This window comes from Staurois parvus, unplaced genomic scaffold (assembly GCF_062004578.1).
Source record: "Staurois parvus isolate SC_StPar_1 unplaced genomic scaffold, SC_StPar_1.0 ptg000299l, whole genome shotgun sequence".
NCBI lineage: Eukaryota > Metazoa > Chordata > Amphibia > Anura > Ranidae > Staurois > Staurois parvus.
In genome coordinates this window covers 21,552,875-21,578,297 of record NW_028318095.1, presented here as the reverse complement: position 1 = coordinate 21,578,297, position 25,423 = coordinate 21,552,875, and the positions used below count along the sequence as shown (strand labels likewise).

Below are 25,423 nucleotides of genomic sequence, written 5' to 3'. Positions count from 1 at the left end.
ATGCTCTGTGCCGGAACTGTCTATTCAGAATTGCCCTGATCTGTCCTGAAAGCCCTGCAGAATAAAAGGGAGAAGTGTGGGGATTTCACGTCCCAGGGCCACTACACCAACTGTGTTTCACTGAAAGCTCAAGACTCGCGGAGGTAAGTACAGTGGGGACTGGGGGATGGGGAGACTGTGGGGTATTCACTTTTTCTGAAAATTTACACTTATACTGTGAACTTACACTTTAAAACAGTATTAAACCCGAAACCAAAAATGTATTAAACTGCAGTTTATCAATCATTCGATGTTGTGGCTGCATCAGTTCCCCCCCTCCCCCACTGTTTTCACATTGTGATCTGGTCAGTAACATGTCACCAGTATTAGTGAGACACAACTCTGGAGGAATGAGCACAGGACACAACAGACAGCAGTATTGTCAGTCTTGGGGGTGGTGAACAGATTTTAATACAATAGCAAATTGAAGCTGCACTCCAGCGATCACTTTATAATCCATTACATCAAACAGTCTTTTTGCTTTTGGGATAAAGGTTTTACATGACTAAATAAAAGCTGAACATTTTAATCGCCCCTGTCAGTGGTAAATGGATTGTCCCATCCATGTAAACGAATACATTCGGCTGGAGAGCTTGAGCTTCTGAAAAAAAGTAGACTTGTTGGCTCAATTACCAGCTGAAAATAGAAGAAAGAAAGCCTAAAGAAGGAAACGAATGCAGAATTGGTAAGCTGCAGTATAATAAATATTTGCTTTTGGGTTTAATACTGCTTTAACTTTAAAACTATTTTTTTTTAGTTGTCTGTAAAAATTGTGCAATCAAAACAGGAAATAAAGAGAAAACTCTCCAATGGAGCCCCTGATAGCAGTAAAACTTGACAGGGGTTTAAATCTTTCCTCATTCCATCCTAAACTAGAAAAATGGCTATATGAACCGTTTAATCAAGATTTCTGTCTCAGTAGCACTGTTTGTGATTGCATGTGTGTATTCACTCCATATTGCTGACAACATGATTTTGCATGGTTTTATGACTCTTACTTGCCTGATCGAAATAAAAGGCTTTTCCACTAGCATTGTCATTGCACAGAGCTGAAAATATTGTGAGGGTTATTTACTAAAACTTCATGGTGCAAAATCTGGTGCAGCTCTACATAGAAACCAATCAGCTTCCAGGTTCTATTGCTAAAGTTTAATTGAACAAGCTGAAGTTAGAGGCTAATTGGCTACCATGCATAGCTGCACCAGATTCTGAGTGAACCAGTTTTAGTAAATCTCCCCCTATCTGTTACAATGCCTAAAGTAGGGTGATGATAATAAGTCTTTCTTGAGACTTGGACTAGTACTAGTGCACTGTACTCATTACTGCATGAACTTCCTTCCATCCCTGTGTGTGTAATGTGCTGATCAGAGGTGCTGCTGTTTATACCTAAAATGTCCAGAAATACCCCACTCCCAGAACTTTTATATAAACTGGGGAATTTGTTCCTCTAAACCTTTTAACACCGCTCTCTGAACTGCTCAACTTGTTCTTTTAATGAAGAGTGGAGATCTTGAATCTCTGACCATTGGGTGTTAGTGCCACCTTCAGGATTAGGACATCAGGCACAAAAACACAGCCTAGAGGCAGCCCCTGCTGGTGGCCAAAGCAGCATCTGCTGCAGGTGGCTCAGTTTTATACCTAGTGTCCAGGAGTAGGCTCCCTGCAGGTTTTGCGTTTTTATTAAACAGTTCATCTTAAAGTAACTCTCTATGTAATTTGGCTATTTTTACATACCTGCAATTTCATATTTCAATTTTGTACTATTCATGCTCAAATACTCTTTACTTAATGGCTATATTTGTGTTCGCAAACATGTGTGGTCAATCTGCAGGGAGAGTGTTTTGTGTAAGTCTAATAACACAAAAACCATCTATCACTACTAAATAGGAAGAACAGCGTGCATATGTAATGAGTAAACATGACTGCTCCCTTGTTCATATATACACTGCTCACAAAAATTAAAGGAACACTTTTTAATCAGAGTATGGCATCAAGTCAATTAAACTCCTGGGATATTGATCTGGTCAGTTAAGTGCAGAGGGGGTTGTTAATCATTTTCAGCTGCTTTGGTGTTAATGAGATTAACAAAAGGTTCACTAGATGGGCAACAATTAGATGACCCCCAAAACAGGAATGGTTTTACAGGTGGAGGCCACTATCTTTTTTTCCCTACTCATCTTTTCTGACTGTTTTTCACTAGTTTTGCATTTGGCTAGGGTCAGTGTCACTACTGGTAGCATGAGGCGATACCTGGACCCTACAGAGGTTGCACAAGCAGTCCTACTCCTCCAGGATGGCACATCAATAGGTGCCATTGACAGAAGGTTTGCTGTGTCTCCCAGCACAGTCTCAAGAGCATGGAGGAGATTCCAGGAGACAGGCAGTTACTCTAGGAGAGCTGGACAGGGCCAAGGAAGGTCCTTAACCCATCAACAAGACCAGTATCTGCTCCTTTGCTCAAAAATGAAGAGGATGAGCACTGCCAAAGCCCTACAAAATGACCTCCAGCAGGTCACTGGTGTGAATGTCTCTGACCAAACAATCAGAAACAGACCTCATGAGGGTGGCCTGAGGGCCCAACGTCCTCTAGTGGGCCCTGTGCTCACTGCCCGACACCATAGAGCTCGATTGGCATTTGCCATTGAACACCAGAATTAGCAGGTCCGCCACTGGCATCCTGTGCTTTTCACACATAAGTGCAGGTTCACCCTGAGCACATGTGACTGACATGAAAGGGTTTGGAGAAGCCATGGAGAACATTCTCCTGCATGTAACCTCATTCATGCATGATCGTTTTGATGGTGGGTCAGTGATGGTCTGGGGAGGAATATCAATGGAGGGACACACAGACCTCTACAGGCTAGACAATGGCATCCTGACTGCCATTAGGTATCCGGATGAAATCTTTGGATTGTCAGACCCTACGGTGGTGCAGTGGGTCCTGGGTTCCTCCTAGTGCACGACAATGCCCGGCCTCATGTGGCAAGAGTATGCAGGCAGTTCCTGGAGGATGAAATTGATACCATTGAATGGCCCCCACGCTCTCCTGACCTAAATCCAGAAGAACACCTCTGTGATATGTTTCGGTCCATCTGACGCCACCAGGTTGCACCTCAGACTATCCAGGAGCTCAGTGATGCCCTGGTCCAGATCTGGGAGGAAATACCCCAGGACACCATCTGTTGTCTTATCAGGATCATGCCCTGACATTGTCAGGCATGCATACAAGCACGTTTGGGGCTATGCAAACTACTGAGCATCATTTTGAGTTGCTGCAATAAAATTTCAACAAAATGGACTAGCCTGCTGCATAATTTTTTCACTTTGATTTTTGAAGTGTCTTTACAGTCCTCTGTAGGTTGATCATTTTTATCCTTAAATTCCTAACACATTACCCAGTCCATATCAGTATAGATATCCAGCATGATATTTTTCCCCATTGAGATCTGATGTGTTCTCAAAGTGTTCCTTTAATTTTTTTGAGCAGTGCATTTGCATGATATATGTAACTTAAAGTGCAAATACACACTGATGAAAAAACAATATTTAAATTTAATTCTAAGATCCATCCTTATGTATAAAATTGAAACCTTTTATCTCATCATCTGTTGTTTTAAAATGCAGATGTATCTGACATGCTATTAGCCTAGGTCAGTGATGGCGAACCTTTTTGAGCCCGAGTGCCCAAACTGCAACCCAAAACCAACTTATTTCTTTCAAAGTGCCAACACTGCAATGAAACCTGAATATCGAGCTTTTGGTTTAGAAAAAACAACTCGTACAGTAGTGCAAACTAATTAACAGTACAGGGATGACCAGAGACTGCGGACACAGTACAGGGATGACCAGAGACTGCGGACACAGTACAGGGATGACCAGAGACTGCGGACACAGTACAGGGATGACCAGAACTGTGGACAGTACAGGGATGACCAGAGACTGCGGACACAGTACAGGGATGACCAGAGACTGCGGACACAGTACAGGGATGACCAGAGACTGCGGACACAGTACAGGGATGACCAGAGACTGCGGACACAGTACAAGGATGACCAGAGACTGCGGACACAGTACAGGGATGACCAGAGACTGCGGACACAGTACAGGGATGACCAGAGACTGCGGACACAGTACAGGGATGACCAGAACTGCGGACAGTACAGGGATGACCAGAGACTGCGGACACAGTACAGGGATGACCAGAGACTGCGGACACAGTACAGGGATGACCAGAGACTGCGGACACAGTACAGGGATGACCAGAGACTGCAGACACAGTACGGGGATGACCAGAGACTGCGGACACAGTACAGGAGATGACCAGAGACTGCGGACACAGTACGGGGATGACCAGAGACTGCGGACACAGCACGGGGATGACCAGAGACTGGGGACACAGCACGGGGATGACCAGAGACTGGGGACACAGCACGGGGATGACCAGAGACTGGGGACACAGCACGGGGATGACCAGAGACTGGGGACACAGCACGGGGATGACCAGAGACTGGGGACACAGCACGGGGATGACCAGAGACTGGGGACACAGCACGGGGATGACCAGAGACTGGGGACACAGCACGGGGATGACCAGAGACTGGGGACACAGCACGGGGATGACCAGAGACTGGGGACACAGCACGGGGATGACCAGAGACTGGGGACACAGCACGGGGATGACCAGAGACTGCGGACACAGCACGGGGATGACCAGAGACTGGGGACACAGCACGGGGATGACCAGAGACTGGGGACACAGCACGGGGATGACCAGAGACTGGGGACACAGCACGGGGATGACCAGAGACTGGGGACACAGCACGGGGATGACCAGAGACTGGGGACACAGCACGGGGATGACCAGAGACTGGGGACACAGCACGGGGATGACCAGAGACTGGGGACACAGCACGGGGATGACCAGAGACTGGGGACACAGCACGGGGATGACCAGAGACTGGGGACACAGCACGGGGATGACCAGAGACTGGGGACACAGCACGGGGATGACCAGAGACTGGGGACACAGCATGGGGATGACTGCTGACCTTTGGGGAGGGAGGGGGAGCGGGTACCTGAATTTGACAGGTACCCGCTCTTACTTCCGCAGAGTTTTTTTTTTTTATCTTACCTGTTCCTCGATCCAGCCGCTCGCTGTCTTCCCGGCTTCTGTAGTGTGGGCGCTCGTCGGACAGCCGGATGCCCAGTGCGCATGCGCATGCGCGAGAAGCGCTGCGCTTTGTGATTGGTCCGGCGGCTTCTGGGATCTGTCATGTGTCCCAGGTACCGCCTTACCATTCACAAGGAGCACTGCTTCTTGTGCATGCGCACTTGGGACCCGGCTGTCACGCACACTACAGCCGGGAAGACAGCGCGCCGCTGGATTCTCCTGGCGTGCCCACAGATAAGGCTCGGCGTGCCGGCTGTGGCACGCGTGCCACGGGTTCGCCACCACTGGCCTAGGTTCTCCGTGCATTTCTCAGTTTGCAGAAATGCACTGCAGTCCATTTAGCATGGTTTCTTCTGGGACATGTTCATATCTATGCATTTCCAGCTGCTGCATTTTTTGAAAGGGTAAGGAATTTTTTTCCCCCTGCAGCAGATTGGGTTTTTGGTGTAATAGACTTCAATGGAACCAAACCAAAAACGCAAGTGTTGTGTTTTTGTTGCGTTTTGCTAGTTGGCCAATATAAAAGTATTGAGTGCAACTTTGATGCATCTTTACACTCTCTGGCACTCAAGTCGCATCAAAGTCGCACAATACTTGCCTATTGGCCCTCAAAAAAACATGAAGCGCATCAGAATTGTGTGTTCAAAAAATGCATCCATCTCAACAATCATAGGTGTTAACCTAGCCTTACTGAGGGCCACATTTACGTTGCTGTATATTTCAGTAACACGCACATTAGCTTTCCAGTGTTGCATGCATTAGCATGTTGTGGTGGTATTGATTGTTCATGGCACCCCAGCATGTTTGCTGAGAGTACCTGTGATGCAAATGCATTGCAACAGTCTCCTGATGCACAGTAATGCACTACCCAGCATTGTGGTGCGCTATGTTCTGAAAAAATTGTGCGCGTCCAATTCTTATGCTTTTGGCAACAATGGAAATCACCAATTTGCATGGACCCTAACTACTATTATATTGAACTAATCGGCTTTCTTTTTCACAAAACACAATTTACCGGCAAAATTATCCAGAAAGTTTTCTGTAATAGAAGCCAAATCCCATAATCTCAACTATCACAGCAATACTTATGTAAACGGGAATCTTTTATAGATGGTATCAGGGGGATTATTTATAAGTGCTTTATTTACTTTCCATTAGAAGAAACCATGTTAAAGGGATATGCTGTTCAATTAAATTACTGATGCCTATTAAAGCAAATATTTTTCCACTGGACCTTTTTCACCTTAGGAAAAAAAAAAGCCTATTTCATCATACTCCTGCTTTCATATATGATCTAAACTCCTCATTGAAGAGGCCTTTCAGCTGTCAGCACATTCACTGCAACTGAGTGAAGATCAGACCATGTAGTTGTCATTACGGGTGTTTTTGACTATTGTTTTTTCTTGTTTTTTTTTATAGTTGTAAAACCTAAAAAATCTCAGTGAAGCAGGGCCAAGCCCTTTTATTAGGAAGATGGAAGGCTGAGTTTATCGCTGGCTTATTAACCCCTTTCCAGTGTCCCTTTAGCCTGTGCTCACACTGATGAGGTGCGGAATTTGCACCGATTCCTGTGCAATTTAGCACTGCATCATAATCACACCTTGTTCATACGAATCACTGCGTGTAGTCACTTAATGACTCCCCAAAATCAGTTTGTAAAACGCAGTGCTATGTGCAGAATCGTATCGCATGGGTGTTCACACCAATTTTGGTGCGGACTAAAAAAGGGCCCTGCACTTTTTTGGTGCGGATGCGGTACAAAATATATGGCCCAAATTGCACCACGCAGAAATTGCATGTGATTTGCACAGGAATGTGCCTCATCGCATCAGTGTGAACCCGGGCTTAAACAGTTCTGAGTACTGAGTATCTGCAATCATGTTACCAGTGGTCCACCCTTTTGCCCTGCACATATGTAAGGCAATTGTAAAGGTGTTTAAAATATGATAATCTGCTTCCATTTTTTCATTTTCTACATGAGGCCTGATTATCCAGTTGGTCAAACCTAACCTCTGCTATGTATAGGTACATATAAAATTTTAATTAGAGAAATTCACAAACTGCTGCTATGCTCTTTCATACAGAAAACCCAGAAAGCTCCGCAAAAGCAGTGCTATAGAGGCACCTTTTTGAAACTGCTGCTGTGCTCTGTCCTACAGAAAAACCCAGAACGCTCAGCAAAACCTATAGAGGCACCTTTTTATTATTAAAATAATAATAGTTAAAAAAAAAATCCTAAATCTATCTTATTTTCCATTTAGAGATTTTATAGGTCTAGTGGCTTTATGAAAACATCCTTCTCTTTTGTCCTTCTGTGATCAGCAATAACAATAAGAACTGTCTGTCATTATTAAATTATAGAATAGGGTCAAGAGTGTCCCCATCCTCCCCTCATCCTGGTCACAGTTATCTTCCTACACCCCTGCTTATGACACAATATTTAAAATGCTGTATTTATGACCACACCTAATAAGCCAGGAGCCACAAACTGTTAACAGTCTCCTCTTAATATTTTTATTTTTTTTATAAGGTAAGATTGAGATCAGTCTTGTCTGGCCAATTTGTTCTTTTAGTAAGTCTGTAAGAATCTTGGCTGATAGTGGCTAAAAGGTTGAAAAGAAATCCAAGCATGCAATTGCCTGTACCCTGCAGTGTTTCCCTTCTCTAATCTTCTAATTTGGCAGCACCTGTGGTCAGCGTGTTGTAGTAACACGCAGAGACCTGACCTGCACAGCCTGCTGCAGCAACCTGTTCACTGTCCCCCTTCCATACCTGCCTTTTCTTCTGATTGAAGAACTGCACATTTGTGTTTGTCTGTTTTCTAACCAAGTGTTTTTATTTGCATGTTGCATGCTGCTCCGTTGCAATACAGAAGCAGATGAAGGTAAAGAAAGTGTTTTATCTTTATTGCTTTTATATACTGCCAAGTGATTGTGTCTATTCTGTCCTGTTTTGATGATCAGTGTCTCGGCGCTGGATGCAGTGCAAAAGATGTTTAGTTGACTCGTATTGAGACATATTGAGTTTCTCATTTCACATGCTGATGCTGTGAGTTTATCTGGGGAGACCTAAGCTGCTTTGTGTTACTAAACACAACAAAAAAACAAAAAACACTTAAGATGGGAAAAATAGAGTTGTTGCTCTGTGAACAGTCACAAACCAGCTGTTATTTGTCAGTTGAAATGTACCAATGTACATTACCATGCGATTTATGGCTTTGGACATTGCACACATGCTGCATTTTATCGCAGCGCACCGAGCCAAATTGCATGGCAATATACAACACATCACGTTGCCGTGAATGAAGTGTACACTTTGTACATTTCAAGTAAAGTCCATACAAAAGAAAAAACAAAGGGAGCCATGTGATACACTGAATTGCACTCCACACTGCTCCCTAGCGCAGCTTTACTGCTTCACTGCTCTGGCGGCTCTCCGTTGATTTGTGAACTCAGTCTTACCCTCATGTCCTGTCCTGGTGACAATAGTTTTACCAGATAGGAAGTGATGTCTACAGCAGAGATACCAAGAAAATTTAAAAAAATGTATACGTTGTAACACTTGATAATTTTAATGAAAGGCTACGCTCACCATATACAACTCTTAAATAATTATAGTGCAATTCTATATAACAACATAATCATTGTGCAGTCAGTCAAAAATATATGTCCTTTTAAAGTGTTCTTATAAATCCAAAGTGCCAGTGCAAAAAAAAAGTGCCAAGGAAAGGTCAATATACGCTTTCACACAGTCCTACTGTGTATAGTATTGTTATCGTTAGAACCAGACTTTTAGCTCTGCATAGCCTATGTATAGAGAGGAAGCCAGAGAAAAATTTCATAGGGTTTTACCGTTTAATAGACTTCAAAAGATAAGAACAATAGTACACTCACATTTGTCTGTTTGTCCAGGGTGTACAGAGCAGCGGCTTTTCCACAGAGAGCTTTTTGGCAAATTATTACGGGTGCTGGAAAGAGGGCCCCATAATACATGAGTATGGTCCCTGCAGGGGACATGGATGACCACACAAAGATTGGTGGAGCGGAGTATATTTGCACGGAGCACAAAGCACTTTATCTTTAAGAAGAGTCATGGCACATATGTTTGCACTTTTATGTGGCACTTTTCATTGCACTGGCACTTTGGATTTATAAGGACATTTTAAAGAACATTTATTTTTGACTGCCCGATGATGATTATGTTGTTTTAGAGTTTTGCACTATAATTATTTAAGAGTTGTATACGGTGAGCGCACCCTTTTATTTATATTATCTATTGTATAGTACGTGGGAAACATATGACATTAGGGTAGCCGCTACCCAGTTCTCATAGTTTATTTGCACATACTTGTTTTCACTGTGATTATTTGCACTTTAACTGCGGGGGGTATTTTAAAATACAGATCCTAACACTTCCCCACTAGACATATACTATAATATGAATCAACCCCAGGTTTTAAGGAAGAAGGCTCTTTACAGTTTTTCATATTTATTCCCCCAGGGACCAAATCCATATAGCTGCAAGATCGCAGTGCTATGTGATGTTTCAGTTTTATGAATGGATCATCAGTGTTGTGTGCTGTGTCATACAGGGCACCGGCCCAACATTGCTGATTGTTATCACAAAAGAGACAGATTGCACAGTGCTGTGTGGTCCTTTGGCTGGGCTGTGTATGTGTAAAAATAGTAATTAATAGACATACAAAGCCACAGTGCTGAGTGATCTGTCACTATTATGAATGAATGATCAGTGTTACTTTTTTATTCATAATAGTAAAAGATAACTCAGAGATACAGCTCCATGTAATCTATCTGTGGCTGCCTATATACATGTAGGGCTCTGGCAGATACTTTGCACAGAACCGCAGCTGGGTGGAGTCTTTTAATATTATGAAGGAACAAGCCGTGCTGATTGTTTATTCATAAAAGTGACTGATTACACAGTTTAGAGAGGGAGTGAACCTCTATGCTGGCTGTATCTTCCCCATGAGGGATGACCATAATTTGGGCTTCAAATGAGGGTGGAGCTACAGTCAGCATTACAAGATGCTAGAGGACAAGGGTGCACCGGTTAGAATTGGGATCAAATACTATATGCACTTGGTCACCTGGGGAAACAAAATGAAAAACATTTTCATGTAAGTTTGTGTTTAATACCAGTTTAAACTCTATAGTTTTTGTAAATCAGCTGCTGTATCTACATAATGTAGCAGAATTTGCTAGTACTGCCACCCTTTCAAGTTTCCTTTTATACCTTTACTCAGGGGCCTTTTTCTTCTTTTACTGAGTTGCAGCCGGAAAGCATGTAAACATGGTCGAGGTTTAGCAGGTATCCATCCATGTGTAAAACTGGCCATACACTTCATGAAAAATTGAAGCCATGGGTTACTCTGCTGACACCACCCAGCTCCAACAAAATTTGAGAAATTAAAGAAACCAGGCATGAAAATATCAATCGACCAATGACTGCAGCCAATCAGCTGCATTCACAGAAGCGGTATTCTGCCAGCCACACGTGTGGGCTGTCAGAATACAATAGCTGGTGGAGATAGATTCATCCGTCATGCTGTTTAGCATGGATGGGGAATACTATATACTGTATCTCCCTCGTTCAGATCAGAAAGCTGAACAAGAGAAATGTTTACCTATGTGGCCAGCTTTAGAATAGGGCAATATATGTGTTCTAGGAGTCTGGGGTCCTGAAATGATTGCTCTATTCAGATGTGGCAATGGCAGCATTTAAAAACTATTCATCTCCTAGTACATGCCTACACACCTAGTCACTTGAGTTTGCAGAAAATTGTGTGAAGAACAAAAGACATGTATGTAAATTCCACTGGTCATGTAAGATTTGCTGTTGACCTTGTGAACATCCTTATGGCTGTTGGATAGTTGTACCTAAATAGACATGATGCTTAATTTGTATTCAAAATAGTCTTTCTTTTCTTCTGTATGACTATTGTGTAATATATTAGTCACTCACAAAATGGCTCAGCTGATTGATAAAAAAAATCTCTTCTCCAAAAGGTGGCAGGAAGCAATTTGCACGCCATGAATGGGCCCAGAAAGCTGCGTATCTCCTGGGCTGTTCACTGGAAGAACTTTCCTCATCCATATTCAAACACCAATCCAAAACCAGCACCCTCCAAAAGTCAACCTCTTTTCGCCAAGGACTCGATGATGCCAGCCAAGGAGATGGTTCTGGTAAGCTGACCTTCCCCGTGTTTATTACTGCAAATGTAGTATGTATATTACATATTTAAAGGATAAGTTCACTTTAAAAAAAAATAGTAAAAAATGTGCATTTATTATTATTTATTTTTTTAGGAGCCTGTAAGGCATTGGATCCGCAGATCAGTAGACTGTGGGTGCAATGCAGGGCTTTTGCAGACTGTCAGTGTAAGCTGTCTGCTTGTACCTACAGCACTCAACAACACACTGGTTGTTCATTGAGAACAACAAGCTGACAGTCACAAAGGCTTGTAGTTCATTTACAGAATGCAATAAATGATGCAGCCGTGTCGGAGGAACCCTGCACAGCCGTGCTCTTAAAATAGTGACAGCAGGTACAGGGAGAAGATCTCCGACCTGCGGTCACTGGGAGTACTGGGATTGAAGAGTGACTGCAGGAGCAGTTTACATGTTCCACCCTAAAATCGGGGTGAACTTATATTTCCCAAAGATGAGCTTATCCTTTAATACATAATCTGCAGAATGTATTTGCAGTGATAAACTATTGAAAAGTCTTCAGCCTTATGTGAGAATGCGTGCCTTTTTTTTAATAAAATTTTGCATGGAATTATTGTTAAATTAATCTAAAATAGCAACATTACCTTACAGCTTACTCCTGCCCCCTTTCTACTTAGCTGCTTATGAATCCTACTATTAATGTAGCTGTACTAAATCACCATGAAACAGAACCAGAGGTGCTCGAGTTCAGTAAAAGCCTCTGACAAGTGTACAGGAAATTGCACATCTTGTTATAAACTAGGAGACCAAACTGAATAAGAATCCATTTAATCTGATAAAGCCATTTAGTAGTATTACATCTTGACTTTGCATCTCTTTGGAATAAAATGGCTAATTCTGTATACTTATAAATATTCACTTCTATTTTGTAGCTTATATCATACGTCACAATTTTGCAAATAGACCGTAATGGTTCTGTTTAGGTTGCATATATTGCATAATACTGCTACTGTATTTTTTTGGAAATAACAACATTGTTTAATTTGTCTTTCTTTGACGTAGTAAATTATCCATTGTCACTTGCTGCTATGAAAACATTTTTTTTGAGCTGCAAGGGCTATTTAAATCCCTGCTGATGGCTTGATTTTCAGCTGATTTTGATAACTCTAGCTCTGATACAGCTGTCGCAAATACCTGGTTCTTCAGGTATGAGGGAGCCTATGACCTGCTCCCAGGATACCATGCTTGGGCCTGAGTTGCCAGTTGTCAATCCAAACCAATGTCAGATAATGAGAAGGATAGTGTCATCAATATCATGGGATCTGACACTGTCTGATAACAAGGGGTGTGATTTTCCATAAGAATGGAACAGCTGGGGGAACTGGGAAGATGAATATAAGCGTGCCAGTAGGGGGTCTAGTAATAGACTGAATTGCTTTTAATATAAAAGCCATCAGATGATGAGTATGCTGCTTAACAATAACAGTGGTAGATTTCATGAGATGTATCTCACACCGTTATTTAAAGTGTTTGTTACCCCATGATTTCATATTCCTGTTAAGTGTGTGTTGTACCGTGTGTTTAAATGTTTCCTGTTCTCCTTGGATTGCTTCCTTTTGTGTGAAATACCTGGTGATCCTGCCAGCCCCCCTGCTCTCCTATTTCAAACATTGGAAATGAAAGCACATCCATCCCAGTATGGTCAGTTTTCTGGCTGTAATGTTAGCACAGCCTGCCTGTCCTTCAGTTGTCCGACTTGTGCCGACACGCCCCTCTGATCAGTGTACTGCTGTTTCACTGCCTCTTGTTGACTGGCCCCCTGCAGTCTCTCTCCCCCCCCCAGCTCAGTGACCTTTCTTATGCAGCTGAAAACAGCTTATGTGATCACTTACATAAAAAAAATGAAAGGGAAAGAAAGTAATTATAATGTTATACTGTACACACACAAATGTTTTGCTTTGCATTTCTAAAAACTGATTGGGTTGTTTTATGTGGTAAGGCTTCACATATAGTTTTGATTTTTTTAATTTACAGATTTATTTTTCTTATCCTAACAAATCTGTAGATCCCATTAAGAACCCAGTAAGACATCAGCTAAACATAAAAAAGGCAGGATTGTCTGCCTATTAAAGCTTGGTTTGAATTTTACCTGAGATGTGACTCACATGACCTAATCTCTACAATTTTATGTTGACTTTAAATCTCCTAACCTTTTTAAAATGTATAAATCCCAGCTTTTAAATGAAACATCTCATTCCCGGCCTCACATGTTCATCTGACATTTCCTTTATTCATTTTTTTTTCTTTCTTTTTTGCATTTTGCTTCAAGTTTTCAATTACTCAGAGTCATTCTTCGATGCATAAGTGATTTCTATGATGAGGTGCCATAGGCTGATTAGACTCAAGGCAATGACCTCCATTTTATAATAGACATGGTGACCCTCACAACCTGCCTGTGTATAGGTCTGCTCCACTTTCACACGGTAGTCTCTGTGACAGGAAAGTGAAAGGAAGCTGAATCCTTCCTCCATTGTGTGTTTGGTGTCAGTTTGGTAGCCTAGCCTTGCACAACAAACTTGCATTAGGTAATGGAGCAGAAAAGCACATAAGCCTGTACATAAGGTATGTATTGAGCAAATCTGGCTGCCCCTATGTACATATACAATACAAACTGCACTTAACAACAGATTTGCTTTGTTTTTGTTTGTTTTTTTAAATTACCAATCATTGGTAATATAACTATGTTACATGCAAAAGTTATTTACATTTTTGCTCATCCTAATCGTTCCATGTTCTAGATTTACATAGTCATGTCAGACAGTACAGCCAGACAAATGATATTCATTTTTTGGTACCATCAGTGAGCACACTGCTGCCAGCACTGACCAGTCAGCTTTCACCTAAAATAATTTGGTCCTCGGTTTTATTCAGAATACAGACTGTTTACAGTTGTGACTTCCTCAATTTGCCAGTATTTACTACACACACTATCTGAGCCTTGCTCTGTAAATTATATATTCATTATATTATTATTTTTTTTCTGCCCACAAAGGTCCCAAATTGTCTGCTTTGGAATGTTTGGAAGGCATGGCCTCTGGATTGTACTCAGAGCTTTTCACTTTGCTCATTTCGCTGCTAAACAGGTATGTAAGACGGAAGATCAGATTACCCAAGATGCTAAATTGAGAATCTTTAATAACAGAAAACATAGTTCATTGAAGTTAATTTTTGGATGATGGTTTTGCTGCTGAAACTTGTATCACACTGAGACCTATACTGTATGTGGCCTTCCATTGTCATCCCAATTTTAAAATTACCTGGCTCTCTCTGGCTTCAATACTTTTTAGTCACTGACCTAAACAAGCGTGTGCTACTAAACAAAACTTCTGATCTACATACCTTTTGTTGAGTCAGTGACTGAAGATATTGAAACCATCGGATCAACATAATAGACATCTAGTGCTTTCAGAATGTGAGGTCAGTTTTTCATTTTTTGTTTGTAAGTTTTTGCAGTGTCTGTTTTGCACGTTATACTGTTGTAAAGAGATTAGTCTCCTACTGATAGGCATTGGCTCCCACTGCTGTCAGTTACAGCCAGTGAGCCTGTAAGGAGAGAGATGGGGACGGGGCAAGCCATGCTCCATGTGTAAATGGACACAGAGCAGCGGCTCTGAAGCCTCCATAGCAGGCTGCTTGCTATGGGGCACTAGGCAGGAAGGAGGGGACAGGAGCACCAGCAGGGGACCTGAGAAGAGGATGATCAGGACTGCTGTGTGCAAAACCACTGCACAAAGCAGGCAAGTATGACATGTTATTTTTAAACAAAAAAATAAATAAAAATAAATAAAAAATAAAAAAAATCTGCCTTTAACCTCTTGCCGCCCGGCCAGTGGCCGAATGGTGGCCGGCAAAATCCCTCAGCGTTCCGGGTGGACGCCATATGGCATCCTCCCGTGCATGCACAGTTTGTGCGCCTGCAGAGCAGCACAGCGGCGCGATCTGTCACCGGCCGTGTACCTCGGACACGGCCGATGACAGATCTGAGTACTGCCCCGTTGCCGGTACCATGTGACCTGCTGTGACCAATCAATCTTGTGAAAATATCTAAACAGACAAGCACGAAAATTTTCTCATGCGATAACCAAACAAATAATTTTCCTTTAATCAGTACAGTATTTGTCCCTAAAAAATTGAATGACCAAGACTGTCGTATGAGAAACCTATTCATTTTCGATCTGAGACTAGCATAAAAAAAAAAAAAAAAAGAAAAGGTGGACGACCATTTGTCTGATATTATCATCGTGTGCACAAGATTAACCTTACCCAACAGCAAGCCCAGATATGAACTTGCTTCATTAAGCAGAGAAAAATTAGAATAGATGGAAATTAAGAAATGAGATTGAAACAAAGTCTTCTCTATTGTGGCTGAATGTCAAAGGAATCTTGTTTGTTTGTCTTATGCCAGCCAACTGCTGTTTCTGTGTAGTTTTGCCTCAGGCTAATTTATGCAAGTTAATGAGAGTTTGGTAGGTGGGAGTTGAGGCATTTCTTAAAAGAAAAAAAAATGCTGGAATAGGAATTAACAGCACATAACTATATATCCTAAAGCAAACTCCTGCAAATAGGATAAAAATAAATAGCCTATTAAAAGCTAAAATACCAAAGCCAGATTTGCTGCTATATCCACCTTCAGTCCAGGGATTTCCTCTGCAGTGCTCATTATCTGCCACTAGATGTCTTTGGTCTGATTGTCAGCATCATTTAGTCCACTTCACAGTGAAAAGAGAAGCAATACGCGGACAAGCTCATCTCCGTGCTACACGGCTTTCCTCTCATGCCTGCTGCTTATAAGTACATGAGTGGATTGGCTCATTGTGCTGCTTCTTCTTCTCACATCCCAGCCCTGCTGTACAGGGACTGCTAGAGGCTGATACCAGGTGAAATTCAGTTACTTACACTACTTATATTTAAAAGTACAATTAATTGTGTTCTAATGATTACAGATACTGTGTCCTTTTATGTCTGCCTAGTGGTTAGCTTTAACATGCCTTAGTATCTACAGTGCCTTTAATGCCATACGTTTCACTCTCCAGTAAATTCACCATTGATTAAATGATTAAAGCATGGCTTTTCCCCTATATTTAGAACCTCATTTTGGCTTTGTTTTGATTCTCTAATGTGTGTATTCACATAGAACAGCTCTCCGTGCGCTGATAACTAGGGCATCAGTCTTCTGTTCAGGTGAATTGCAGTCTGATCACTGTTGTTCATGTTCATTCTTTAAATGGATTGTGTTGCCATCATCCATCAAGCAGGTGATTTATTTCTCAGTTGAGTGAGACTAAGGGCATACGCTCAGTTTGAATCAAACACTGGGCGCTGCTCACCGATTAGGCCTGTACCCATCGCCTCTACTGAACAGCTCTTTCATTCTCATTCATTTAAATTTCATCTAAAAGGAACCGAATGGTGAAAGTTTTCAGAGAATGCAATATGTTTAACATATTTCACCTTATTTAGAGATTTTTCTAATTTTTAAAAGCAGCCTTTATTTAGAATAAACCTGTCGCAAAATTGAACAATTCATACTGACATATGATGACAAAATGCCCAAGCAGAGGTTGCATTCAGTAAATAGTGTATGACAGATGGCTCATAGAACCAAAGATATAGCCAGCAAAAGTTATACACAAAGTTTTGTCTTTTGCTGTAAAAGTTGAGCTTGGTCCTGCTTCCTCCTGCCTTACATTCAAGGTACAAAATGGGTGGCCTCACTATTCATTTGGTAGACTCAGGTAATAGGATGGTAGAGGGCCAAGCGTGAAATTTACAGAAAACGTGGTAGTAAACACCGCTTGGTGACTTGTCCCTTCAGGTAAGCTTATAAGAGAGTTTCCCTGTAGGTACAAGGAATATCTCCTAAGCATGCACCATTTAGGAGGCATTCACTATTTCTGCAGCCAGTGACTGCGCTCTGACAGTATTTGGTTCAGCCATTCAAATTTCTGGAACACACTAACCTGAAAGGAAGACCGGGTGAAAGTTGAAGCTCTATCAGCGGTTTCAGCTCGCCGCTAGAGGGCTTCGTTTTATGATTAGTCTTTCATAATGTGCTAGCACACAATGCATACTAGCACACTATGCCCTTAACATTCAGGGGAACTTAGACTTTACTGCTGTTTTAACTCAAAGGGGACCAGCATGAATTCATTTTTCATCATATGTCCAGTTTCATTTGCCCAGATTTGTTGCATGTTTACTGCAGTTTTATGCAGACTAGATTAATGTTATTGTGATATATAGCATAAACTTGTTTAAAGAATATCTAATGCAGCTGAAGGAAAAAAGATATTTAAAAGAAAAGTATTGGCTTAAGTAAAAAAAAATTATACTCTCCTAGAGAGATGCGCCATTGGTACAATCTCCTAGATTGTAAGCTCGAAAGAGCAGGGCCCTCGAATCCCTCGTGTATTGTATTGTTACTGTATTGTCTCATGTTCTGTCCCCCCTGCTACTGTACAGCGCTGAGCATACCCTTTGGCGCTATATAAATACTGTATAATAATAATAATAATGCTGCATCTGTTCCACACTGCTTCTAAGACTGAGAACGGTCCAGGCAGTTGAATCCCGACCACCATGGTCAAGATCCTTTCAGAGCCCGGACCGGCTCTGTGGGCTAAAGCCTGCTGTCAGCTGCAAACGAGTCACAGAAATGCAGAACGAAGTACAGCTAAAAGGTTTTGGGTATAATTCTCCTTTTAATGCTAGCCACTGTTGACTCATGCAAAATAATCCCACAACATGGGCCTTAAGGAACAGCATTATCTAAAAATTATTACCCAAGTCAATACAAAACAGTTTGTTTTATGACATCTGTGATGCTTTTAAAGCCCAATACCAGAGTATAAAATGGGGAAGGATTAGAACGCCTGGACAGTTTTATTATGAGTGATCAAGTGAGCGCTTCTTAAAAATAAAAAATATATAAAATATAAGCAGCTTGCATAAGGAAAAAAACCCTTAATCCTTTAAATCATATATATCAAGAATGCAGTGCTAAACATATATATATAGAATAAATTATAAAGTGATATATTCAAGCGCTATTGGTGAGCACTATAAAGTGGTAACAGTGTGTCGTCTTAAACGAAGTGCAATGACATAAACGTACACTATAAACATATAAAGGTCCAAAATAACAGTGTTGAAATATTTCTCATAGGTGCATGAACAATCCGGTGTATGGGCCATCTTTGCTGTCCTTTCATGAATGAAATATATTCCTTTCTATGCTGAATTAAGCTGCCCTGCTGTATGCACATCATTGGCTGAATAAACACCTCTTTTCCTTACCATGGAAGTCACAAGCACCTTATTTATGTAATTCCAGTGAGAGTGACCGGTACCCACCTACACTAGATTGTTGATGCACCTATGAGAAATATTTCAACACTGTCATTTTGGACACTTATACGTTTATAGTGTACGTTTATGTTATTGCACTTTGTCTACTTTAAGACGACACACTGTTGCCACTTCATAGCGCTCACCAATAGCACTTGAATATATCACTTATGGACAGTTTTATTGCTGCTATGACTCTGCTGGAGAAATGTTCCCTCTCTTCTTACTAATTAGACAACAATGCAGGGAGTAAAGACCATGATGATGTGAAGGTGTATAAGTCACCCCTTCCCTAAGCTATTAGCCCTTTCCCGTTTTACTAAAATAATGAAGAATACTCTCTACAGAGGAGACAAAGATAGCAATAAACGCTGCCAGAGTTTCTAACCCTTCCACAATACAACTTGGCTCAAAAACCTTTTGCTGAGCTTTAGTAAAAATGAGTGATTTGTACTAGATCCAGGGTAAAGATGCTGTTCTTTGAGATATGTAGGGGATGCTTTCTATATATGTGTGTTTAAAAAGGAACTGTACCAAGGCTATGGGTCATCAGTTTTTGCCATAACATGTAATACTTGCACATTATAACAGAATTTCCCCCCTCCAATAGCAACAGCTCCATGACACCCATTGCTGCTCTCTCGCCCTCTCAGTGCTATCTTCTTCTGGCCCAGTTTTTTCTCTATAACCATTGAACAGCCTATGATAATAATCTGAAGTTAAATTGTCTGACTCTATTCTCCGCATCTTAGAGATACTGGGAATGGGCTAGGAATGTAAATTGCATTGCATGTGCATGGAAGACGGTGTAGACAAGAAAAAAATTTGCTATGAGAAAGGGAAGAGTTTGTGCCACATTCAAAGCTTTATCTCCTAGTACTTTTTTTTTCTTCCCCAGCATTTAGTTCCACTTTTGGATCCTCATGTGAATATTGGGCACGCTATCTGCAATGGTTAATCAGAACTTATGGGTTGTATAAATCATTTTATTTGCTTTGTTTCTGCAGTAGTTGAATCCTTGCTCCAGAGCTTATTGGAGCAAGATTCAGGGTACTTAGGGTTCTTCCACAGTGCATAGGATAGCATTACTCTTCTACGTTCTCGAAAAGTTATTTATGTCCTCATGTTCATAGCTGTACTCACGCCCTTTTCTGTGTGCCGTTTAAATGCTGGATGAGGCTTTTACTGGATAACACAGCAGCAAGTTTATTTAGTACTTTGCACTATACACTGCCTTCAACTATTAAAAATATGCAGTACTTGGAGGAGTTTTGCCGTTTCCTTCTCCTTATTGTTATTAAGTGTATTGTTGATAGGTGGTATGAATGAATATGCAGCAGCTAATGCTTATTATTCTTACTGAAATGAGCTGATAATATCCTCAGTGGATGCCTGCCAGCTAGAGAATTGTATGCGCAGGCTATTTATCCAATTCTATAATTCCATCTCAAATCCTGTACAGAGCATTTTCTTTTGTTGTTTTGGCAGAGCCTTGAAATCCAGCCAGCACTCCCTTTGCTCGATTATGATTGTGGACACCCCCGGCTTTCAGAATCCAGAGCTGGTGAAACAAGGCCGAGCTGCTACCTTTGAGGAACTTTGCCATAACTATGCACAGGAGAGACTGCAGGCCCTTTTCCATGAGAAAACCTTTGCACAGGAATTAGAGCGTTACAAGGAGGTATTATTAATGGATATTTGGGGTTCCTGGAAGTCACAGTGAATGTTCTTGTTAGCATTTGTGAACAATTAGTAAAATACCCTTTTGCCATAGCAGTACTACAGTGAATTGTCCTCTGTAAGATCTTGATAAAGTAGAACTCCAGTCAAAAGTTTCTTTCTGTGTTTGATGTAGAAGAAGGGAGTGCTAAAATCTCTTGGGTTTTTTGTACTGTGTACGCCCTGTTGGAAAGTTTTCCCACTATTTCCTGTCCTGGTGACACAACAGGAAGTAAGGAAATCTTAGTGGGGACACAGGCAGCAGCAGAAACCATAGATGTTTTATTCCATTCTCCTCTCTAATAATAAAAGCAGTTTTGTTGATATTTGTGTCCCTGTTGGAAAGGTCCTCCTTGCTCCATGTCTTTGCTACAACTGAAAGCAATGGAAGGTTTACCCTAAAGGGAACAACATTAAAAAGGTTCTATTTTTTCCCCCATCCTATCCAACACTAAAAAAGTTTTGCATGGAGTTTTGCTTTAAAATGTTAAGAGGTAAACATCTTCATTCCTAATTGCAAATAAAATGTATACTATCAGGTCTATTTATAAAGCAATAAAGGTGACTTACAGCAAACACTCTCTGGTACAGAATCAAACACTTGATCTGGAATATTCACCTGAAGAGGATGTTTGATGAATGTCAAACTCACTGTTTTATAAATATGCCCCTTTATGTGTTTTACAGTAAACTGTTGGTTGGCCTTAAAAGAAATGTATGAAATTTTCTTCTATGTTTTACTTGTTGCTTTACCTTTAGAAGAAGGAGGACCCTATCATAATCATCATCAACATCATCAGGCACCAGTTAGACATTAAATATTTTGAGTACTGTATCCAGCATACAAATATTGCATTTCTTTTGTAAATGGTCACGTCATTGTTTTGGTGCCATTTATTACGCATCTTTCTAACTATTAGAGAGAATCTCAGGGAGGATGAATGTTGTCTGAAATAGAACATGGATCTACAAATGGAGAAAACAAATTCCCATGTTGCCCTTGAAATTGATTACAATACTGAAAGGAAAAGCTTGTATAAAATAAGGCTCCAGTAAAATTCAGTTTTAATGCCCTGAATTTGCCCTTATTTTATAGTTTTCATAACACTTTTTCTTTTTTTTTTATCACAAACCCAGGGAATAGATAGTTGTTACCTTCATAGCTCTGTATATTTGCTAATTTCAACAATTATTTAACCTTGCTTTTTTAATATATGACCTGAATTGTTTAGTGGGTTTTTTCACCATTTCTATAATTTATCAGTTTTTTGTTTTTTTTTTAATTTACCAATTAGTCATTGTTCTAGAGATCAAAGGAATGCTAGTGTATCTCCTGGATGTAGCACAGTTGTAGTTGATGTTCAAATACCCTTGTTACCAACTTCATCTGTACTTCATCCGTTCCTCTTCAATCCTCTAGTTTCTTTCTTGCCATCTCCTTGTAATTACCTCTCATTAGTTTTTAAGTTAATGATGACCTAATTATGTAGATCTTATTTCATATTCTGTCTGATAGATGTACTACTGTAGCGAAACCTTAAATTAAACATAATTTGTTGGATGATCTGGTGTAAAGGGTTCCTGAGGCAGCCTGTTTGAACTTAAACCCCAAGTCCTGAAAAATTAATTAACGTGTGATATTTGACCACCCAATTAGACACTCACTGCTTCAGTATTCACTTATAATTACACGGATCTGTTCACATACAGTATCTCACCCTAAAGTTGATCTCGTGTTTTGGATTGTGTTTGGATCCTTTCACCTCCTCTTGCCATTTTTAAAATTAGTTATAGCCACACGTTTTTGTGGTTTGTGACCCCCCCCCCCTCTTTTTTTTTTTTTTTTTTTGGAAGAGTTCACTTTGCTTCCTGCTATGAAGACACAACAGGAAGCGAGTGGAAGTCTCTCCAAAGTAAGGCAAATCTCTGAAGCATGAACAAGTGTCCCTTTGGAATATGTACCCTCATCTCCAGGTCTAGTGACAACTGTCATAAAGACAGAGAGGGTTAATCTCACCAGCGGAGATGCAGATGGCATTAAAAACCTGAAGGGTTTTAACCTTTCCACATTATATACAGAAGTACGTAGAAATGCAATAAATAATATAGAATAAAAATGAAAAACAAGCATGTTGATATGGAACCCAGTGCACTATTATATGTACAGACTAACAGACTGATCTAATGATGTCATAACTTAAATCTTAGTCTCATGAATACTAATCACTCATCTGTCCCCTCTAGGAAAATATAGAGCTTGCTTTAGATGAAATAGAGTCCAGTACATCTGGCTCAGTAGCTGCTGTAGACCAAGCTTCGCATCAAACACTGGTAAGCAAGGCAGAGGGTACCAGAAGGACCACTGCTTCCATGACTGTTAAAAGGATACTGTCATGGCATTTTTCATTTTGTAATTTTTGTATGTATAACATATTTGTGTTCGAGTAATTGTGCCCAAATGTGTTTTTTTTTTTTCTTCAATTAAATGCATAGTATTTTGAATAGCTGTACAGTACACAGTGTTAGACTGGTGAGTTTTGCTCATATATACTGTATTGCATAATTAAAGGATGAATCCAAGGGATTTCAGCTCTGGGTAAGTGCAGATGGCACAGTTTCTAGTACTCACAAAAGAGAAAAATGCAGGGTGAAACCCTCTCATCAAGGCCGCAGCAGGTGGGGGGAGTTAGCATTTGTAAGTAATCAATAGTTTTTGATTCAATCTGTTCCTTATTCAATATGGGTGAGCTCTTCTTGTAATGGCTATGCCTCCTTGGCATTTCACCAGCTTTTCCTTTTCAGTATGTTGTGCATAAATCGTTTTGTAGCTTTCCAGCGAAGCCTAGTACCATTAAGAGATTTTATCCCTGGTGTGAAAACTCTGCTGTACCTACTCATGATTGTCTTGTAGTGATCACTTGGAAAATATCACATGCACAGATTCCTCTGTTGCTGTCTCCCAGGTTTATATGTCAGCTGGCCACAGCAAGTGTCGCTAGGGTCTGCTGTACTTCTGTCATTCACATGATTCCAGAGGTTCAGGAGACCAATATCTCAAAGGTGAAGAGCTTTGTAATTTATATGTGCACACAATGTCCGCAAAAAGTTCCAAACTACAAACCTGTTATTTACAGAGAAACCAGATACATGTTATTTTACAGCTGCGAGAGATTGTAGCTGGCCATCCATACACACATAGAATTTTTTGTTCAATTTGTGGGTTTGACAAAAAAAATCTAATCCTTCACACTAAGCTGTGCAAATGGATGAGTCTTCCTTTGCGAACTTTGTGATATAGTGTCGCCGGCTGTCAAAATACCCAAACAGTGCCTGCATCTGGTTGAATGCAGTCACTGTTCAAGCGATCATTTCTGCCCGGCTGCTTTGATTTTTCAATTAAAGATATTGAGTGAGAGAAAGATATTGAGTGAGAGGGTGCCAACAGGGCCACCCAAGGACCAACCATCGCACAGATTTGTTCTGCATATGGGCAGCTTGAGATTTAGATTAGAGCTGCAGTGATAACATCTGTTGATCTACCATATACTTTATATTTATTCAGGCTATAAAACAAAAAGCAAACTATCACGTATTTACACAAACTGTTATACTCTTCTCAAATCTAAGTGTGCATCTTTTATTTTGTGATTTAAAGTTTAATAAAGCTTTTTGTAAAATGCAAGAAATATTTAAAATATGAACAAATGTGCACAGGAGTTAAACAAAAGAATATTTTGCATTGCAATACTTTGCCTTGTAGTATGGGTTATGCTCATTTAGTGATAAACAGAAACCACAAGTCACAGGTTGCTCATCACTGGTAAGAGACTATCAAGGTTTCTTGGAGGAGCAGAAGGTATTACTGAGGCTTAGATGAGGTTAGAGGAATAAGGATGAAAGTGTACTTGTTCCATTTTCATGACTCATAAATGTCATCATTTCAGTGGCCCTGTCTTCTCGGGGGGAATGTCTTCAGGAAATTGGTTCAAACGTGTCTCCATTTTCTATTCGCGCATTAAGCCTATATGCACCTAAATACATACACAAATAATGTTTCAGATTTTTAGATTTTTCCAGATTGAGGGCTGTTAACATAATTTAGAGTAGTGTGCCTAAAATCTAAAAATGTAATGTTCATTCTTTCCCACTTTGCTTCCCTCCTGGCACACCCTCCCTCCTTAGATCACTGAAGAAGGTTTCCTCATTTAGAAAGGCATATTTTCCTTTTTTTTTTTTTTTTTTTAAGTTCAGCACTTCCTGCTTTCCCACCTAGGCGAGAATGACATAGGGCCCACATCACACATCCCAGGCACATGTTGCCTGATTCCACAAATCCTCTCTGCCAGGTATTTGTGAGCTAACAGAGAGCTGCATAATGTCTTTACACATGTGGGGTTATTCCTGTGCTTATGCACACACAATGCAGGTCTTTACCGGGTCCCTCCTACTGGAAACCAGTGATGTGCATGTACAGATTGCCACAGGTCTCTGCCAGGTTCTAAATACCTGGCAGAAAGCTGCAGCACATCTGTACATGTTCAATATATTTGACCATGGTGGCATGGGAGAGGAGCAGAGGGTGGGAAATATTGTTAGAGTAAATTTCCTCTTTAAGCAGAACACATTAACGGTAGCTGTAGGTCAAAGTGTTTTGTGCATATGATTTTTATGGTGAAATCCTATCTATCTATCTATCTATCTATCTATCTATCTATCTATCTATCTATCTATCTATCTATCTATCTATCTATCTATCTATCTATCTCAGATCATACTCAGCCCATCATTTGATGGCAGCTGAGTGCGTTAATGTATGTAGGTAAGTAGGTGTGTGTGTGTATGCTATATACTGTGATGGGTATGTATGTGTGTGTTTATATATGTATGTATAGTATATACA

General features: G+C 40.7%; 1 protein-coding gene and 1 long non-coding RNA gene across 19 annotated transcripts in view; one reads left to right on the top strand and one right to left on the bottom strand.

Annotated features, from left to right (window-relative positions):
* The window catches only part of MYO18A (myosin XVIIIA), a 462,365-nt gene that overhangs the window by 195,388 nt on the left and 241,554 nt on the right, over positions 1-25,423 (top strand). For all 17 annotated transcript variants that reach the window (XM_089683011.1, XM_089683012.1, XM_089683010.1 and 14 more), the window contains 4 exons: positions 11,236-11,412; positions 14,450-14,540; positions 20,293-20,485; positions 22,768-22,854. In XM_089683011.1, the coding sequence (XP_089539137.1) occupies positions 11,236-11,412; positions 14,450-14,540; positions 20,293-20,485; positions 22,768-22,854 (548 nt within the window). The remainder of the gene's footprint in view (positions 1-11,235; positions 11,413-14,449; positions 14,541-20,292; positions 20,486-22,767; positions 22,855-25,423) is intronic.
* LOC149457955 (uncharacterized) overlaps positions 24,137-25,423 on the bottom strand; it is an 86,752-nt gene continuing 85,465 nt past the window's right edge. For both annotated transcript variants that reach the window (XR_016313549.1, XR_016313550.1), the window contains exon 3: positions 24,137-24,554. This is a non-coding gene — a long non-coding RNA (uncharacterized LOC149457955). The remainder of the gene's footprint in view (positions 24,555-25,423) is intronic.